Genomic DNA, 20,429 nt, shown 5'->3' with positions numbered 1-20,429 from the left:
AGTACACTGCCACAGCCTCCTCACTCTGTGGAAGTCTCTTTAGTTTATATTTATTCTGTAACACATGCACACATATACATGTGCATACATACATGTACATCCATATACCTTTACAGACTCTGTGTGCTGTGTGATTTGAGAGTTAATAATTAACAATTAAATTGTAAAGACTGGCCAGGCTACCAAGGTAGATGGATTTAATAATAAAGCCATCATTGAACAATTAAACCTTGCATTCAGTATTCCGTAAACGCTGACACCATGTAAAGACACAACGTCTGCATGGTTGTATGTTCAGGACATGCCCGCTGTCAGGAAGATAGCTCTTAGGGCTTCCCAAGGGGGAGCAAGAGAGGTGGGAGGCTTATTCCACCCAGGATGTGTGCTTATTCCACACATCCTGTTCCCAATTGCAACTGGGAAAGGCATTAAAACCAAACCTAACCAAACCGAGAAATCGTGTAAAGGTTCTAGAAATAGACCTAGTGAAGAATGGCAAATGAAAAACAAGTATCTGAAAAAAAGGAAATCTATGAATTCGTGCCAACGGCAAGTGTCTGGTGTCTGAACCAAGACTCTTCCTCCCAGCCCCCGCCCACAGAGGGGACTCCAGTGCAGACTCTGCACCCAAGAGTGGCAATGCCTGCCTCTTGGAGCTCCCAGAATGCTCTGGATGAGGCAGAGCCCAGCACCCTCAGCCTGCCTCCCATTATGCATGTCTGGGCTCAGCCCTAGAGAGATGAACCTGAATGTTGGGCATTGCCTGAACTTAGAGGATGGCAGTAGTTCTATCTGTGAGGCTGTATGCTGCCTTCCCACCCTTCCCGGGCATGTGAGGCAAGCCAAAAGCAGAAGAAATACCAAGTATTATTATTATCTTTTTAATTTTTTTTTTTCCGAGACAGGGTTTCTCTGTGTAGCCCTGGCTGTCCTGGAACTCACTCTGTAGTCCAGGCTGGCCTCAAACTCAGAAATCCGCCTGCCTCTGCCTCCCGAGTGCTGGGATTGTGCCACCACTGCCCTGCGAAACACCAAGTATCAATCTTTTCTGTCAAACTCTAAAACTTCCATTTATGACAAGGAATACAAATCTTTTTATTTTTCTCCCAAGTTGTAAAACATGCAAATGTTTTAATCTCCCTTATCTGTACCTTTTGTTTCCATAAAGGCCCTGCCTCAACCTTGGAACTTAAGCAACTTAACTGAGCACCCCTTTTCCCAGTTTCTTTTCTTTTGGGTCATCCCCCCCTCCCCCTGCCCCACCTTCCAATTCTTTTAAAACTAGCCAATTGCAGGGGTGTATCAATGATTCTGCAGCTAGGAACATGGCAGTTCTTGCCGGGAACCTGGGACCAGTCCCCAGCACCCACATGGTAGTTCACAATCGTTCAACTCCACTTCCAGAGGATCTGATGCCCTCTTTTAGCCTCTGAGGACACAAAGTATGCATGTAGTACACAACATACATGCAGAGAAAACATCTGTACATATTAAATAAATGTCCTCTACCTGCTGTGCCCCACCCCCTTGTCTTTTCCTTCGTCTGTCTGTCTGTCTGTCTATCAAACTAGCCAATTGTAAAAGAATGTGAGGTTGGACCCCAGCCAATGGGGAAAGGGTACAGTCACCACCTCTCTTAGAATAAAACAGTGACTTCTGTCTGGTTGAATATGCTCTTCTGTGTTTTTTTTTTGTTTTGTTTTTTTTTAAGACAGGGTTTCTCTGTATAGCCCTGGCTGTCCTGGAACTCACTCTGTAGACCAGGCTGGCCTTGAACTCAGAAATCCACCTGCCTCTGCCTCCCAAGTGCTGGGATCAAAGGCGTGCGCCACCACGCCCGGCTGAATATGCTCTTCTGTTTGAGTGAATACAGCACCCTTCTGCTTAGAAGGAAAGTTCTGCCTTATAGGGACACTGTAATCGGGTGGTCTCTTCTCTGGGGCCCTGAGATTATTTCTAACAGTTGGACCAGAGGCCCCAGCCTCCTCATCCCGGCATCATCCCACTCCTAGACCATGAGTGACACAGAAACTTTCCTCTGTCCCTGTCCACAGCTCCAGAGATTTGGGATGGTAAGATTTTCCCCAGGATAAAAGCAGGTTCATACACCGATAGCTTCTTCCTTCTTCTAAAGAGAACCTGCTTCATTGCAGTCGAGCTTAGGGACCTTTGAACCCAAGTTCTAAGGACCACAGGAGTTGTGAAAGGTAAAAGAGAGGAATTTCTGCTGTGATGCATCACAGATGAGGGAAAGATGACTGGGAGGAGCCGTAGTGGCAGGCAGAATGATAAATATGGACTTCAGGAACAATGACATACAAAGAATCACAGCTGACACTTGGGTTTGAAGAACAATTGATATCCTGGGTTATTGTTGAAAACAAAAATGGCTGGGTGTGGCCAGAGATTAAACAGAGAGGCAGGCAACACCACAGCCCCATGGTTATCCCAGGGTGACTGTATCTGCACTGTACTTCCTTAGAGAAAAGCATGAGATCCCATGGTTACCCGAGGGTGACTGTATCTGCACTGTACTTCCTTAGAGAAAAGCGTGAGATCCCATGGTTACCCCAGGGTGACTGTATCTGCACTGTACTTCCTTAGAGAAAAGCATGAGAAGCTTAATGTGGAGGCCAAGCTGCACTCGTTCTGTTACTCCAGTGTGGAGGGCCGTGTGTGTGAACCACAGTGTTCAGCTGTGCCTGGCTTCCTGGGGACTTGACTTTACAAAGCAGCATTTGGCTCCATTCTGAGCACAGGCAGAGGCATGTGACTTACCTCATCCTTACACAAGTACAGAACCACCTCTCCAAGCCCACCCAGGAGGCCCAGCCTGCCAAGAGCTCATTCCCAAAAGTAAAAAAACACCAGCTATAAACTCACCTCCATCTGGGCACATGGACGTATAGTGCAGGGACATCTGGGCACTTAGACGTGTAATGCAGAAAGTTGACCCAATAACGCATCAAGCACACCAGGCTAACACAGGGTATAACATCCTCACCCGGACTACGAGGTCCCTAGATGGCAGTGCCCTAGCAATGCCTTAAAGGACAGCCTGGGCTCAGCTCGGTCTGGACCCTGATCAGGTAAATAGGACTGCTGTGAGATGAACTAAAGCGTGCATGCAGCATTCCTCCGAAACCTTGCAGAATGGGCTTTTGTTTGCCTGGAGAATCCTTTTCTTCCCTCATCCATCCCTATAGGTGTGGGGCATCTAGTTCCCCATTACCTAAAACAAACCTATAACAGACCAATTCCCCAGGCTAGTGCCCTGGCTCTTCTGGCCAGCAACCCCTCCACCCCCACTCTAACTCACAACTGTTCCAGCTCACAGGCTCCCTCCCATCACCTTTTTCTTTAAAACTGGCAAAGCTCTCCCTGCCTTTAGATATTCTCTCTGCCTGCTCCCCTTTGCTCGAGATAGCCACAGCAGTTTGATTTCCCTCAAATAAACATTCCTTTCTATCCACAGAGCAGCCTAGTTTACAGACTAATGCTTACATTTAACACTACAATAGTGGCGTACCCCCTCACTGGGCATCTGACCATCCAGTGTGTAAGGTAAGGAATTAGACCAACAAGGCAGAGAACTCCCAACTACCCCAGGGGCCTCAGCTTTGCTCTTTCCCCACTGCCTGCTCTGCAATCCTGCAGCTGCAACTCTTCAGATGAGTTAACACAGAACCCCAAAGGGACTCTGCATCTGCATTATCTCTCTGCCTCTACTTCCATTAAAGCCTCTTGGCTTCTTTAACTCTTTTGTAGCCATCCTGTAAGGTAAACATATGCATGGTTATGTGATGTCGAATGTATGACCTGACAGTTAATAATAAAGATGGAAATGTAAAAATCTGGGTTTACCAACGGCTAGCTAAAAAGAGAAATCAAAACTACTTAGCAAATGAAATAAATGTAGCTTGTGAACTTAATGCTATTTGATATATTCTGACACCGTAGAAAGACACAAATGTGTCTGACTATGTTTATGGGATAGTACGTCACACCATTAACAGTGGAGGAAAATAAGCTTTACTAAATTATTTCAACCCATCACCAAAACATAATAAAATAATAATGAGCCCTGGGGGCAGATGGGTAAGTACATTGTTCTCAAATGTTCAGATTCCATTAAAAACCACAAGGTGTGCACACATAGGAAAGCATTAACCAAAGAAATGGCTGAAAACCACACACAATGGAGCCAGACCCCAGATTTCACATGGGCTTCAAAGCAGTCTGGATGCATGTGCTCACAAAGTGAGGGGAGCAGGAGGGTGTGATGCCTGCCACCACCAACGGAGAACACCAACAAGGAAACAAATACATGGAAGCTAGATGAAAACTTGGGAGTTAACACTGGAACAGAAATAGAGAACTCACTAGAATGTATCAGAAGAAAACCTGAACAGGCAAAAGAATTGGTGAACACACATGAGCAGAAAACTGAGTTTATGAAAGCTGGGGCTGGGCAGATGCTCCCTCCGTGTAGTTAAAGCACCCGCTGCTCTTCCAGAGGACCCACACTAGGATCAGACGCCCTCTTCTGGTCTCTATTGGATACTACATGCACATGCACATATCCACCTTCTGCTCCCCATATTCATAAAAATAAAATAAATCGCCAGGCGTGGTGGTGCACACCTTTAATCCCAGCACTCGGGAGGCAGAGGCAGGCGGATTTCTGAGTTCGAGGCCAGCCTTGTCTACAAAGTGAGTTCCAGGACAGCCAGGGCTACAAAGAGAAACCCTGTCTCAAAAAACCAAAAAAAAAAAAAAAAAAGAAAATCTTATTTTAATAGATTACACAAGATGAAAAACACAGAAAGAAGACTAGGAAGAGCTTTGGAGAGACGTATGGTCCCAGCAGCATAGCACAGCTAATGAGACCCTACAGCAGAAGAAAAACATTTGAACACTTATGCCTCAGAATTTCCAAGTTCACTGAAAAGTAGTAATGTTCACATTCAGCCAGCTCAACGGACTCTGAGTATGATATGGATGGATGATAAAACAAACTCGCAAATGGGAAAAGTAAAAGACAAGGTGGAAACCACGAGTCACATCTAGGGGTAGATGGGAAAAGCCCTAAGATTAACAGCAGCAACAATGGTGGCCAGGAGTCACTGAGGCAACATTCAAAACCTTCAAGAAAAACCGGGCAGCTGAGAATCCTACATTCAGCAAAGCTGTCTTCTAAAAGTGCATGCAAGACAGGGCTTTCCTAGATAAATGAAAACCTCGGAGGACTGCAGAGATGTCTTGCAGGTCTGACCACTTGAGTCAATCCTGGAACCCATGATGGAAGGCGAGAACCAACTCCTGGAGGTTAGTTGTTCTCTGATCTCTATACGGTACTGAGGCACTAATGCCCACCCCCACCTACCTCTCTGACAAGAGTGACTAAGGGGGCTCTTCATAATGAAAACGATCTTCACAATTTCAAATGCACACAGATAAGCAAAGAGAACAAAAGATAACTGTATAATCGTAAAATGCTATACAAATGCCTGTTTTCACATTCTCTCACAACCAATTCTAAAGAGTAGCTGTATGACATGAATGCAATGCAAATAGTACTTAAACAAATCAGGCCTACACAGCTGGAATTATCTGGTTCAAATCAGAAACTGAACCAGAAAAGCAAAGATACACACAGTGAACCCAAGGGCACCACAAAGCATGCTCCCTGAAAAAACTTTAAGACAAAACAAAAAGCCCTGAACACACTGAGAAATCAATGAAGGTGTAATGAAAGGGTCTATACAGGAAACAGCTGAGCTGGCAGCCGGTAAGCAGTGTCTGGATAGCAGGAGTTCCGATGGAAGGGAAGCAGGATAAAAAGCCACCAACAGAAAGCTACAGAAAGCATAGAGAGAGATAGGCATCATTATCTCTATAAAAAGCCATCTCGTTGTCTGCTCCCTTCCCCACCCCCCTCACCCTGCTTCCACTGAGTTGGGTCTGTTGGGGAAGAGGCACCAAGAACTTTTAAGCATAGGAGCAAGAGGGCCAGGCTGGAGGGTGAACTGGGTAAGCCACAGAGTGAGACAGCAGGTTGTATCAGCAGACAAAGGGCACAGGAGTCAGAAAAGCCCAGATGCCAGCACCCTGGCCATGGCCTGGACAAGCAGGACTAGAAGAAGAGCCTGGCAGATGCTGGACTCAGTGTGCAGGAAGGAGAGGAGAGGCCAGCAGCTGTGCTTCACCTAGCAAGAACAAAGTACACTTCTCTCAGTGGCACACGGGACAGTTTCTAAAACTGACCACCAGTTACAATGGCCAGGAGTTAGGAAAGAGGATAGAAAGCTAACTGCTCTCCTAGTTTTAATTCTGTTGTGGACTTTTGATTTTTATGATGGATAAGCACATAAAATATACTTGATACTGAAAGTATAAATGTAACATAGATCTGCACACCGCTAAGAATGGCCATGCCAAGGATGTAGAATTTCACTGAGTTGTAGAGTTGTATAGACTTTGTGTCTGCTTTGGGGTGATGCTTTTATTTGCATGTTTTAAATAATAAATTCTATAAAAATAAAGAACAGTCACATTAATGGCTGCATTAATGCTGCAGCCAGGCACAACAGGCAAAGGTGCTATAGGGTCTCAGGTCAGAGATGCCAGAACTAGGAGCCAAACAACTGTACTCTAGCCATTTGCAGTCAATTATCCTGTAGAAAACATGAGTGTTAACATATAACTCAGTAGTTCACCATGACCTGAGAACCATGTTGACAGAGGAATCTGCAAAGACATCTACTGTGACTTTCTGTATGACTGCAAATACCTGTAAGCAGCTAAGATGTCATTTGAAGGTGAGTGGATAAAGCAACCACAGTACCTACAAAAGTGTTATATAATGATGAAAGATTAACTAAGTTGTGAAATGACACCGAGACGTCTTCCATGCTGACCACTGGGTGAGAGATGCAACTTACTAACTATCCCAGAAAAGGCAAATCCCAGAGGCAGCAGAGAGGTCAGTAGTTGCCAAGTGTTTGGGGGAGGAAGGGTTTGAGGCTCGATGGAACTACCCCTATGACCTTCAGTAGACACAGCTCATTACACACAGAATTCATAACAGAAAGCATCGAGCCTAAACTGAACCACAAACCTTAGTTAATTAATGTACCACCCCTGGCTCATCAACTGTAGTAACTACTGTAAGATAGTCCTTCCAAGCTGATCCACCAACTATACTGGTACCAGCTCCATCTTTGGAACTACTGAGAATGCTTGTCCTTCCATCTAACTCAGTGTCCTCCAGATGTCTGACACCAGCTAGACACCAGTTTCCTCACGTCAGCATACCAAGACTGGTTGCAGTCTTCTCCTGAGACTGTCAAAGACCACATCTTGCTCTTTGTTCCTCCTAACTGCTATGAAACCACCAACCAGCGATTATTGGGGTTGGCCAGTTTTCCTGATGCTACAGAAATGGTAGCTTGTTCTGGATTTTTTTTTCCTTAAAAAAAAATAAAAAAAAGATGAAATCCAAAAAAATCATGAACAGATTTCCTCCTCATCTACATTCCTGACATGAGTGGGAAGACAAACTGAGTTAACACTTCTTATCACCAGAACAGCCGGGACAGGAAAACGAGCCACAAATTCTAATACCCTCCGCTATTTGAGAAACTGGGAAGCAAGGTCTTAGAGGTCTGGTTCTGAGCTGAGAAGAATCCACCGAGAGCAAGAACCACCCAGAGGTTATTCTGAGAAAACGACAGCTGGCATCAGCTGCGGGTGGTTCAGGGGCACCAATACCCCAAGGAGTACAGTCAGATCCTCATTTCTGCAGACATACAATCAGGGAATACTGCCTCACTCTAGGAAAGGCTCAGACAGGACAGCCAGCTTTGTAAGGACATGCCTTTGGGGGGTGGGGGGCTGTTCATCCACCAGTCAAAAGTCCCTAGTTGGTGTGTCGATGAGACTTGCAGTCAATGAAAGATGTTCCACAGTGCTGTGATCTCTGAAACCTTAATCCTCTCAGGTCCTTTGTTCCACCCTGTAAACTGACTACTGTGTGAGCTTCTAGACTTGCCTGGTTCTGGTGATCCCTAAGTAAATCCTGAGATGATCCCGGAGATGCACGTGTGTCTCCCAACTCTGTCACTGCAGATATTAGTGGGAGCCAATTAAGCCGAAATTTTATACATACAACTAGTTATACAGAAAGTATATGCTATACATATTATACATAAATGCTTGCTTGCTGATATTTGAGTACCTAAAACGCAAATGACTTATGAGAAGACACAGGCAGTGCCATGTGCTATACACTGACCACAGTGAAAGCGGATCACTGACCTCCTGAAAAGTGACCACTGTGTAAAATGTGCATCCCAGGAAGTCAGCAGAGCCCTACAGAGAGCATCGCTCCTTCCTCCTCAGGAGTGAACTGACTCTTGGCAGGTCTAAGAGGGGAGTCAATGAATGCGCCCTTCAGTTATGGAGTTTAAGAGACTTTGCAGCAGATAAACTCAGCTGCTTCCTTTGTGTTTCTTACAACACATGTCGCTTTGGCAGCCACTGCTTGCCAGACATGATGGCCATTTTCATCTAACAGAGGAACTTTGGGAGAGGGACTATAATCAAGGACGAATGAGGATGTATGTAAATGGATACACACATGCACACATACATGCCCCCACCCCACACACATTAAGTTTCCCACCGCTCCTCATTTAACCTTCCCTTCGTATACTGCAGATTATTCTGGAGACAGAAGCCGAGCCCAGCAAGGATGTTTTACTGTTCTTCCTCTGGTTGTCAGGTCACAGACTTCCTTCCCTGCTCATTTTCTATGTACAACGCATACTCTGATGGATCTCTTTCACAGACCTCTCATTTATGTGACAACAATCAAGTGCCTGCTTGGTTCTTCTCTATGTAAAAATAAACATAAAGGACTCCTATCCTCAGGAGGCGTACAGTCTAATGAGTGATACCTTCCCAGGCAAGTTCAGGTGCTGTGAGCTCAAATGACAAATAACTGAGCCTTGGGGGACATTAGACAGTTTTCAGGGCATGGGGAGGGAAAGATGCTAAGGTCTGAATGTATTTCACCTTTCAAGATTTCACTTGTACAGGCTCAGGTTAGGGCAATTTTCTACCTAGATAACCATGCTGTTCTGTTAACTGTCCTCACTGCCTTTCAACTGACCATGGGTGGAAATGCCTACCATCCACTAAGAAGCAGCTGCCGCAGACTGGGCTTCTGGGATCTGGATCCTCACGACCTCCCCCTAGACTTTCTTGTGCTTTTGTATTTAAGACATATACAACCTGCTCCCATTGCCTGCACTGAACCCTGCTTACTCAGGTCTTCCTGGGACACATTCCCCCTTATTATTTGAGGCCAGATCAAGCTCTCCTTCCTCTGGGAAGCCTTCCCTGCCTATCGTGGGACAGGCACCTACACTACATATGTGACAGAAAGATGAGCTGGTACATCTAGGCTTCAACTCAGAGGTGGTAACTGGTTTTAAGTAAGCGCTCACATTTCAGGAGTGGGCAGTTAACATGAATTCCCAATGGCAGCTCCCAAAGAGTCTTAATTGCTAAAATTAATGGCTTGTTAATCAGTATGGTAAATACTGGAAAGAGGCTCTCAATGATAAAATAAAATCTATTCAAAATGTGTAGGTAGGGAAGAAGACTTGAGAAGTTGTACCCACTCTTGCACGGGGAAGGAATAAGTGTACACCTGACCACTTTTTTCAAAATAAATCAGTAAAAGGAAAAAAAAAAAAAGAATGATACCAAGGGCCATGTGCATCCAGCCATGAGTGCGGAAGTTTCTTTTTTCTTATTTTGAGACAAGGTCTCACTATGTATCCCTGATTGGTCTGAAACTCACAACATAGACCAGGTTTGACTCGAACTCATAAAGACCCGCCTGCCTCTGCCTCTTGAGTACTGGGATTGAAGATGCTACCGGGCCTTGGCAAGAAGTTTCTTTACCTTAAATGGATTAGAAGAGGAGCAGATTCCTGCTTCTGAGGTGGTGCCCTTTTCTGATGATAGTCAGATGGCTGAATTTCAGAGCTGAGGCATTGCAAAGTCTGAAAACAGGCTGCATCAATCTACTTCTAAATCAGTGCTTGATAAATTCTTAGCTATGTGGCAGATAACGACATGAAGCAAGGCTGTTAACTATTCCTCAGAGTTCTTCATTATACTTACAATCACAAAGAACAGAAGGCTGCACCAGGCTGATCAGCCATTTGAAAACAAGGTCCCTTCTAAGCGCTAGCAGAGCATCCTATACATTTTACCCAGCATCATAAAGCTGTACAATAATAGTGAGCTCATCTGTCTAGTGCTGAGATTTTTAAAAAGATTTATTTATGTATATGAGTACACTATAGCTGTCTTCAGACACACCAGAAGAGGGCATTGGATCCCATGGTGGTTGCTGGAAATTGAGCTTAGGACTTCTGGAAGAGCAGTCAATGCTCTTAACTGCTGAGCCGTCTCACCAGCCCTAGTGCTGAGATCCTTGAGAACAAAGACTGCAGTCTCATCTCTAGTCTAATTCTTAGCTCTTCGTGTAGCATAAAGAAATACTTGATGACTGGATAATAATAAGTAAGCAACATGATCAACTAAAGGGGCCATGTTAAACAGCAGTGCGCACCACGGCCTCAGTACTTGCTATGTATCAAATACAGGTGTTCATGCCTGAACAGGAGCTCATTCAGTTTTTAGGGCAATTCTAAGATCATCACGATCTTACACAGGAAGAAAAAAAGAGGCTGCCCTTTCAGAGCCCTTGAGTTTAAGCCTGGTCTTAGAATGTTTTCAATCATCCTGTTGAAAGTATGTTACATGGCTACCATTAAAGATCTTCTACAAACCAATTTTCTTCTGTATTCTAATTCTTTCATGTTTATTAAATGAGTCTAATAAGACTCAGGCCCTACCTACTATGACTGCTTGGTGACTATACCCAAGGTTCATGTAGGTCATGATAGCTGTGTTAGGAGTTGCTATGGAAGGTTGAGAAGAGTTCTAACAGGAACTTGAGTCCCAGGAACTATGGGGCCCTAGCTTCATCCTCTCTCTGCTTTCTGCTCATGCTATGAGCACCTGTTTCAAATGTGTTCCTGCCTCAACGAGTCACTTTTTCTTGCAGCCCACACCCATGAAGCTGCCATGATGCCAAACCCTCAGTTGACTCTCCTCTCCTCTCCTCTATAGGTAACATTTCACTGTAGTGATGTGAAGCCGACTAACTGCTCGCGGTAGTAGGGTGACTCTGAGAACTCATGCTCTACCCCTTGGTCTTACCTGCCATGATGCTTGGATAGAGCAGAGCTATTCCTGCATAATACGTTTCAGGACTTTTCAGATGTTGTATCTTGTTTCTATCCTTTTTCCATCTGAAAATGTCAGGGTTTACAAGCAGAGGAAAAGGACTGGAGTGTGTCACACTGCTTTGAAGCTAAACTGGCAGTTAGTAAACAGAGCAGCAAGATGTCATTTTTATTTCATGAATACTTTGCTGAGTTCAATGCTAACTAAAATTTTTTAAAGTGTGTGTGTGTGGGGGGGGGCGCAAACCAAAATAAACCAGCTCAACTATCAGAGAGAGAACAGTGACAAAGGGAGGCAGCAGAAGGCCAGGCTACCCATGGCTCTCAGCCAACAGCTGCAGCAGGACACAGAAGGGGCTGCCATGGGTCTCTTAATGTCCCCTGAGCACTGCTTGGGCCCAGGACTCACAGAAGACAGGCCTAGTCCCACATGTACTGACAACTCTTTATGTGGCATGTGCTGAAAAGCTCTATCTCTAGACAGTTTATTTTGGGCACAGCTATCTGAAGAGAAACATGTCACTAAGAAAACCAGACAGTTTTCCCTCAAAATATTGTTTCATGTGCTACTGCCCTCGGCCACGAGGCAGACTGTGGATGCTGACCCCACTGTGGATGCTGACCCCACTGTGCTTAGTCTTAGTTGCCAGGGAACTGCTGGCCTGAAATCCCACATGTGCTCTAGAAAGAGGCAAGGAATCCTAGCAACACATCAAAGCAGCCAATGAGAAGAGGCCTGAGAAAATTACCGTAAGTAAACACCACTGCTATGTAGAGAAGACTGACCTCAGAGGAGGCTGGGCAGGAGGAGGTAGTTTTGCGAACCACTTGATTTTAAGACTCACCTTCCTGGCGGGAGGATCCCCTTTGGACTGATGATACGAGGGAGACATTTTTACCTGGAAAAAAGGGGAAACATTTCAACAACTTCTTAGATATAAACTTTATTTGACCCACATTCCAAAAAAATACAACTAAGTGAGTATAGCTGAGCTTAAAACAACAACAACAGCAACAAAACAAAACGAAAAACAAAATGACATGGCGAGAACTGTCCATGGCAATGTGAACATTGTGGGAGTAACCAACCAGTTTCTCACTGCATTCAAGGCCTGTTCTGCAGCAGGAAACACGTGTCTGGTGCTGTAACTGTGACTAAGAAGCCAGGGCCTTGGTGCTTAGAGGCTCTGGCGGAGAACCCAACCGTGTCTTCCTAGGTGGGCATACTATCAAACTGCCCTCTACAGTCCTACCTCCTTACCCACACATCAGAACAGCTCTCAGGTCACATCACAGAAGGTTCTTTGTGCAGTAGATGGCTTGGCACAGAAACTCATCACATCCAGTAGGACAGCTATATCACCACCCACCCAAGGCTAAGGGGCCATTTCAGAAGAAGAGACGGAAAAATGACAGGAGTCAGAGGCCAGGGAGACCCAGAGCAAAACTGTCTTCTGGACCCAATAGTACTGCTGCACTCATGATCTCACGGCTCCCTGAACAAGACCATCCCGGTCTGCATCCCTACATGGACTAGGGAGAGGCTCACAACTCCCCCCCCCCCCCAAAGAGAAGCTACCAATAGCTGATAGCTTCAGGAGGAAGAAGTGACAGGATTTTTTAAGGATGTAGTAAGTTGACCACATTCAAGTGGCTGGTCCCACAACTAGGAGTCTATGGGCGGCATAAATTGGATTTGGTAGATTATTTTTAAAGAGGAGGTAAAGGTGGGAGGGAGTGAAAAGGAGGGGTGGTAAGAATTAGGGGTGGGGATGAGTATATGATCAAAATACATCATATGCATATATGAATTTCTCAGAGAGTAAAAATATCACATTGAGTATGAACCAGCCCTTGCTGTTGAGAAGTTGCCAAGCAATGGCTGGAAACCAGGCAGAAAACACGGCTGACAGTGAGTAAATGAAGGCGATTTATGAGTTAATTAGGTTGAATCAGGAAACTAATTCAAATTGTATCCAACATGAGCTAGAAATGGTCAAATAGCATAAAGAAACAAGAAACAAAACCGAAGTATGAAATAAGACACGACAAAGAACCAAATTAAAGGCATAAGTTATCGGAATGTGACTATAACATCTCCCAGGAGAGAGTGGCTATTGGCTTGCTCGACAATGAATTCTTGAAGTTAGGCTCCTAAAACAATGCAATAAGAGCACACACAAGCTCTACATTGTAACTTCTGAGATGTGTAGGTGTGAACCTATGACTCAGAATCTCATGTTTGAGGTATGGAAGTCATAGCCTAACTTTTCATAGCACACAGAATAAGAGTACTGTATCTAAGCAACTCAAAGCTTCCCAGTGAGCATCCACATCCTTGCAGATTTTGAAAGCTGCATGCTAGTTTCCAGAGCCTGCATTAAGTACAGGTGCTGAAGAGCCAGCAAGGACCTAGCTAGCAGATGAGTTCCCCATCTGTGGAGCGCTTAGGAATTCTAAAGAAATGTAAGCAGGAGATTCACAAGTGAGCAGTTCTTGGCCATGTCCCTTAATGGCTACAACACTTGGGAAACTGGGCCCTGCATCTCATCTGGGCAGCACAATGCAGCTGGCCCTGGTTGCAGGGAGGTTGCCAGGGAGCTGCCCCAAGAGCCAGGGGAGCCAGCAGGCTGACCCTCTCAGATACCTCTTAAGCCCAGATCCAGGGCTTTGAATTGACACACCTTAATACTCAATGAACTGCTGGTGTGCATGAAGGGTCCAGTCCTACAGATCCAAAACTACAGATCTCTATGACCCACGACAACAGCAGGATATCCAAGAAGTGTCCCAATGAGGATCCAGAATTGATAGAGTAGCAGAAGCCAGAGCCACGTACCAGACCAAGGACTCATTGCAATGAATATTTGCAAGCAAAGAAGCATGGGCAAAGGGTGTACTGTGGGACACACTGTGACACACTACAGCTTCCACAACAAGATTTTCTTTTCCCTGTTACAGGGGAGGCTGCAAGGGTGGAAGGCAAATACAAGGGGAAGGGCAGATGAGTGGGATTGGGGTATATGAAATTCACAGAGAACCAATAAAAAGTTTTTTGAAAAGTAAGCAGTTTTAGTTTACCAGACATACGGGATATATCTACAGTTATGTCTTAATGCTTACATATTTGTACTTTTTTGTCAACTTGATACAAATGAGACATATCTAGGAAGAGGGAATCTCAAATGAGAAAATGTCTCCATAGGACTGGCCTGTAGACAAGCCTGTCAGGCATTTTCTTGGTTAATAGTTGATGTGAGAGGACCCAGATTACTGCGGGTGGCACCTTACTCTGGTGGCCCGAGGTTGAACACACCATGAGGGGCAAGCCACTGGGCAGCACTCCTCCATGGCTGCATTCCTGCCCTGCCTTTACTCAGTGCTGGACTGTGACTGACCTGGGTGCTCTGAGAGGAAATAAGCCCCAAGTTGCTTCTGGCGATGGTGATATACCACAGCAACAGAAACTGTGGCTAAGACAATCTTTTACTACTTCTATGTAGATGACTAAAAGAAGAGAAGTAATATGTAACACGCTGTAAAATTTTATGTGCCAAGTACCACTGAAGACTCATTTATGGGCATGCTGTTATTTAATCTATACTACCTCTTCTAGTGTGGTTTCTGCTACTCATTTTAGAGATAAGAAAACTATGTGTAGCTTTGAGGAAGATCATGTGCTCTGAAGCACTGACCGAGAAGATTCAAGTTACCCGTTTCTAGGATTGGGCTTTTAAATGCTACATTAACACCTTGGCAGACAGAGAAACAGGAAGGCTCACAGGAAAATGAACCTCTTAGAGCATGTTGTTAAGTTTTTAGGAAGAGATGGAAAAAGATCACTAAATGGCAGGAAAGAGCCCTTTCTGTACTGATACCATGAGTGTGGAGTCACACCTATGATATCTGTCCTGAGGTGATTTGAATTCAATGACAGATGAGTTTTCTTCAATTACCTTTTATGAGTACCCTAAAAGCTCCGAACACAGAATCATACCTACTAAGAATTATGAGTACACTCCTGATTTCTAAGACAAGTGCAACGCTGCTGGTTTTATTCAGACTTTAATCCTTCAGATGCCTGTACTGAGGGTCACTTTTCTGCAGTATTTGAGAGGTCACTGAGATACATGCAATGTGCTTCGTGCCTGCCAACACTAAAAGGGTATTGGCAATACAATGGGGCATCTCATGTCAGAGACACCAAAGAGGACAGAATTAGTCTTGTCATTTTCTTCATGGTTTATGATGGAAATCCCTCCCTCTACAAATCTCTGTGGTTTCTTTATATTCAAGCAAGGACAAGAGAAAAACCACAAAGAAGGAAACCTGCCTGTGTTAGATTTCTGTTTTGTTTGCTCTTTCTCCTCCCTTCTTGTTTTCTCTGGCAATTTCATACATGTCGTTTGATGATATTATTTCTCCTTTTATGGATCTGACACATACAAAATCACATACAAAATCACTTCAAACCTTTAAAAGATAAAATATTCTTTAAGTGTAGACCATTAAGTATTCAAAGTATCATTTGTCTTTGCTGCTATATATACAATTATTTCTAATAATATTGAACTTAATATTCTGGAAGCCAATCAATGATTATTTATAGATTCCTGTGGTAAAGTCTTAATTAAATGAATTATGAAATCTCCAAAAAAGGGGGGAGGGGAAACAAAGTTGATAATAAACTAAATCTAAAGGACACAGGTCTTCAAATACAGAACTTGTAAGTGTGGACACAGCATGATGACACAAAAAATATGAACAGCTTTGTAAGAAAGAAATTCAGTTTCTTATAGAAAATTCTAAATCCAGTAGTAAATTCCAACACATATTAGTATCAGGCCCATGAAGCCAGAATATATGCTTATCACTTATAAATAAGACATGACAATAGCTGTCGACGATGATGATGTTGCTTTCCGTCAATGTCATGTGACCATGTAAGTAGGAACATGTTGAAGCTTTCTTGCTTTCATGTTGTTGGAACATGGTCCAGGATGAAGTCAGTTGTGAGAATTCGGAGTGCTTGTGAGAACACATCAAGAAAACAAGACAAGAATCTAGACACCCCCCCATTCCCCCCATTTCTTTAAAAGGTAGAATTGCTCTTGTGCCCCTCCCAGGTATAGCTGACAGGAGTGAGTTTACTTCAACTTATTTGTTATTGCTTACTCTTGTTATTCGATTAAATGCTTAAACTCTCCTTTGTATGCCTGCTTGGAAAACATGCTTGCCATGCTCCTGAGATTGTACACAGCTTGATCATGAGAACCTTACTCAGTGACCTTTCTTAACCTCAGAGTATAACCTGTCTGCTGCTCTGAATAAAGCTGGCTACTGCGTGAGACCTCAGTCGGTCTCATTTACTGGTTCCATTCTCCCAGGTTCTGCCATCTTTAGAGTGGTGACATGATGTGATGTGACTTTCAGAAACTTCAGAAAGTATGACTCAGATTAAAGGTAAAAACTGCTAGCTGTCCAGACTGCCAGGTTCAAAAAGTCTGCAAGAACAGGACTTGACCATCCTTGGTGTGACATACTATGACATCAATACTCCGGAAATCACACCAGATGTACAGTGTAGCTTGCAGAAAGCAATCCATTTTTAACTTCTGCTATGTTCTTTTTCAAAAGGGAGAAATAGATTTTCAAAGGGAAGTAGATGTTTAAGCTTAAAAAAAAATGGCCTCATAAAAGGATCTGCAGACGTTTTAAGGCAAGTCGGGAACGGGGTGCGGTGGATGACTCAATGGAGAAGGCTGCTCTCCTGAGACTCAGTCTGGGAGCCTCTGATGTGCAACAGAAGAGGTTCAGCAGCCCCAGAAAAAGGTCTCACTTTCGTTTTAAAAGGATCCTCTGGAAATGCCTCAGGCAATGCGACTATAAATCCAGGTGTACAGAGAGCAGATCTGGAGATGTGGATGACAGCTGAGTGATGGCCTTAATAATGCTGAACACCTCGAACCTCTGTGAGTGCTGTTAACAAAGTGATTCTTGACTCAGGTAATCCGAGGCTTAAGTGAAAGAGGAGTGTGTCATCATTGTTTTCTGTAAAAAGCCTTTTTTTTTTTTTTCTGGCTATATAAGAAGGAATATATACACTGAAGGAAATCTAGAAGCTAGAGCAGACATAGGAAGCAGAAGCCAGAGTCAACCACAGCTGTGACCACTGTGAGCACCTGCAGTCACACTCTGTGATGTCCATACTGTTCATTAAACAATAGTTTGCTACATTAATATTCTCTACAGTGTGGTATTTTTCATTGCTACAAAGTTTACTCACTGTATACAGGTACTATAACTAATTTAACCAACTGTGGGCTACTGGAATATTTTGGTTCCTTTCCATTTTTCTTTTATGTCTAAGACAGGATTTCTCTGTGTAGCCCTGGCTGTCCTGGAACTCACTCTGTAGACCACACTGGTTTCAAACTCAGAGATATACCTACCTGCCTGTCTCCTTCCCGTGTGCTGGGACTAAAGGCATGCGCCACCACCACCTTGTCTCCTTTCAATTTTTTTTTAATATTAAAAACATTGTCAAAAGCATCCAAGTATGTGACACTTGGCACTCAACCGTCATTACCTCTTAGACTTCTGCAGCTCCATGCCTCAAGAGCACAAGCATATAGCAAAAGCGGCTGTAAGATTTCCTACAAAACGGGCCCATAAACCTTTTCCTCAAAACTCACAGTCTCTGAAACCAAAAGATTGCTATCCCAGTCACATCTTACAAAACGAAACACCATGGTTTGGTATCGAACCGCACCTTATAGCAAAATCCGGCCTGAGTCCCAGCAAAAGGTGACCACCTTTATTAATCTCAGGTGACCATTTGGTTAGGGGACACTGCTGAGTGCACACTGGGACTGTGTAGCACACAATCTGTGCTAATGTTCTCATATTATCAGCCACATTCTTTTGCCATGCTGTTCACTAATCATTTCTTCTGTAAACATCCATTCTGCTGGTGACCCCATCTTCAGCTTAGATGCCGCCATTTGCATCTCCAGATGCTGACACTTTCTAGCTTTCCTATCTGTAGTCAGTAGATTCAATCTTCCCTGGAGTTTCTTGAGCATGTGGAATAAATCATGATAACTTTAAGTGTCCCTATTAATTCTATCACCTGGACCATGCCGGGTCAAAAGTGTCCATGGATTCTGCCCCCTCTACTTGCCAGAGGGTAGAATTCTTACTTTGTTAGGTGTTGTCTATCTTCTAAATTCTTAGAAGACCCCACTTTGTTCTAGCAGCTGTAAGAAGCTCAGTTCCACTCTTCTGTTAAGCTTCATTGGCGGGGTCGAAGAAGCAGTTAGTCAGAGTTCTCTCCTCCGCCTTCGCAGGGAGAGTACTCTGGGCATCTTCACGCTCTGTTGGTGATGCAGCTCTGCACGTGCACTGCTGGAAACAGACCTTATTCCTGGCTGTATGTCAGTCTAGGGCACTGTCCCATCTAATTCTTTCAGTAGTTTTCTCACCTCTCTCAGAGCTGCTCCTGTCCCACGAGTGCCCTGTAAACCCTTACCACCTCGGCTTTCCCGGACTCTCTTGACTGAATCTGATGTTCTGCCTCAGGTCCACTTTAACTAACGATTTAGCAAGTTTCTTGAAGTAGTTTATGGGCGATTCTACCTTTTATGCTCTTTGTCACTTTTTAAGGGTTCTCTGTGTTCAAATGTCTGATGTCTAATGTCTTATGGATGATTTTTAAATATATTTTGCTCATCACCTCCCCTCATAAGAAACCCCAAAGATATTCTATCTAGAAGTGGAAATCTATGAGTTTCCCATAGAAAACCCAAAGAAACTTGAAACACAGTTGGCTAAAGGGACTTAAATCAGGACTATGAACTTTTACACATACATGTGCACATTAATGAGGGACAACAGTGTTTGTTGCCTGACATCTGCACTGTCTAATACGCTTCCAGCTGCCATGACAAACTGACACAGGTTGGGTAAGCTATAGGCAATAGAAGTTTATTTGGTTGATGGTTCTGAGAACTTTCCCTCTATGCTTCACACTGAAAGTAAAAGCATGCTAGCCCAGGACCCTTCTTTTCCTTAGCAAATCTTCTTAATCCCAACAATAGGACCCCAGTCTCATGACTTTTTATGTCTCTAACTACCTCCAGCATATGAACCTGGGGATTTAGCTTTTTAACACACGGACTCAGAGAACACACTCAATGTCACTTACAAAAATGAATACATACGTGGTCTGGTAAGAGCTTCAATAGAGAAAGCACTTGCTCAGCAAGTGTGATAATGGGAGTTCAGCTGGGTAGTGGTGGGGGCTTGACTGTAATCTCAGCCAGGTTACAGACGACAGAGATAGGGAATACCAGCTACAGTAGATGAACTGTGAGCTCCAGCTCAGCATATGATGAAATATCTTTCACTGCCTCAGTGAAAGATAGCAGATGAGGGAGACACTAGACAGGCCTCCACACACAGGTGCACCCATATCCTACAAATCAGTCCGTACACATACATAAATACATGTAACACATGTAAACACACACAGAATGTCCTTTTACATGGGCACAAGTTTAGTATTTCTAAGAACCTGCTAGCTTAGTAAACTAAGGCAAAGGATGTACTGCTACACTAGTGTACATTACTCCCAACATTGGTAAGATGAGTATTTTTACATTGTGGGGCAGTAGACTTTTTCTAAGTCCTTACTTTATATTTTCATCAAATATTTGGTTATGTACAATGGTGAAAATTCTTTCTGCATGAATGCTATTCTTAGGTGTCTTGGACACAAAGCTTTGCTGACTGATAGGAATGTTACTCCATTCATTATGACTGGATCTGGAAAAGAGGTGAAGATCAGATCTGGCTGTCTTCCCACAGCCTAAAGTCTGGCTCTGCTTTAAAACCATCAGTGTTCCCTCTCATCTTGAGGATGAAACCAGGCGTGCTCGTCCCTGCTCTTTCCTTCCCAGTTTTCACTTTTACAGCTATGCCCTGCCTCCCCCAGAGCTCACTGTGCTCACCAGGTTAGTCTCAACCCCCAGGTACCTTCCTGCCTCACATTTTGGCACTGTGCCCAGTTCCATCCATCCATTCACCCACCCATCCCTC

General features: G+C 44.0%; 1 protein-coding gene across 5 annotated transcripts in view; it reads right to left on the bottom strand.

The window, feature by feature from the left end:
• Positions 1-20,429, bottom strand: part of Vps8 (VPS8 subunit of CORVET complex) — a 211,724-nt gene that overhangs the window by 23,151 nt on the left and 168,144 nt on the right. For all 5 annotated transcript variants that reach the window (XM_085832522.1, XM_085832525.1, XM_021184755.3 and 2 more), the window contains exon 45: positions 12,176-12,229. In XM_085832522.1, the coding sequence (XP_085688648.1) occupies positions 12,176-12,229 (54 nt within the window). The remainder of the gene's footprint in view (positions 1-12,175; positions 12,230-20,429) is intronic.

The sequence above is a fragment of the Mus caroli genome, unplaced genomic scaffold (genome assembly GCF_978045245.1).
Source record: "Mus caroli unplaced genomic scaffold, Mus_caroli_1 scaffold_17, whole genome shotgun sequence".
NCBI classification, from domain to species: domain Eukaryota; kingdom Metazoa; phylum Chordata; class Mammalia; order Rodentia; family Muridae; genus Mus; species Mus caroli.
The sequence above is the reverse complement of the archived record's forward strand: the minus strand, read 5'-3'. Positions and strand labels throughout refer to the sequence as shown.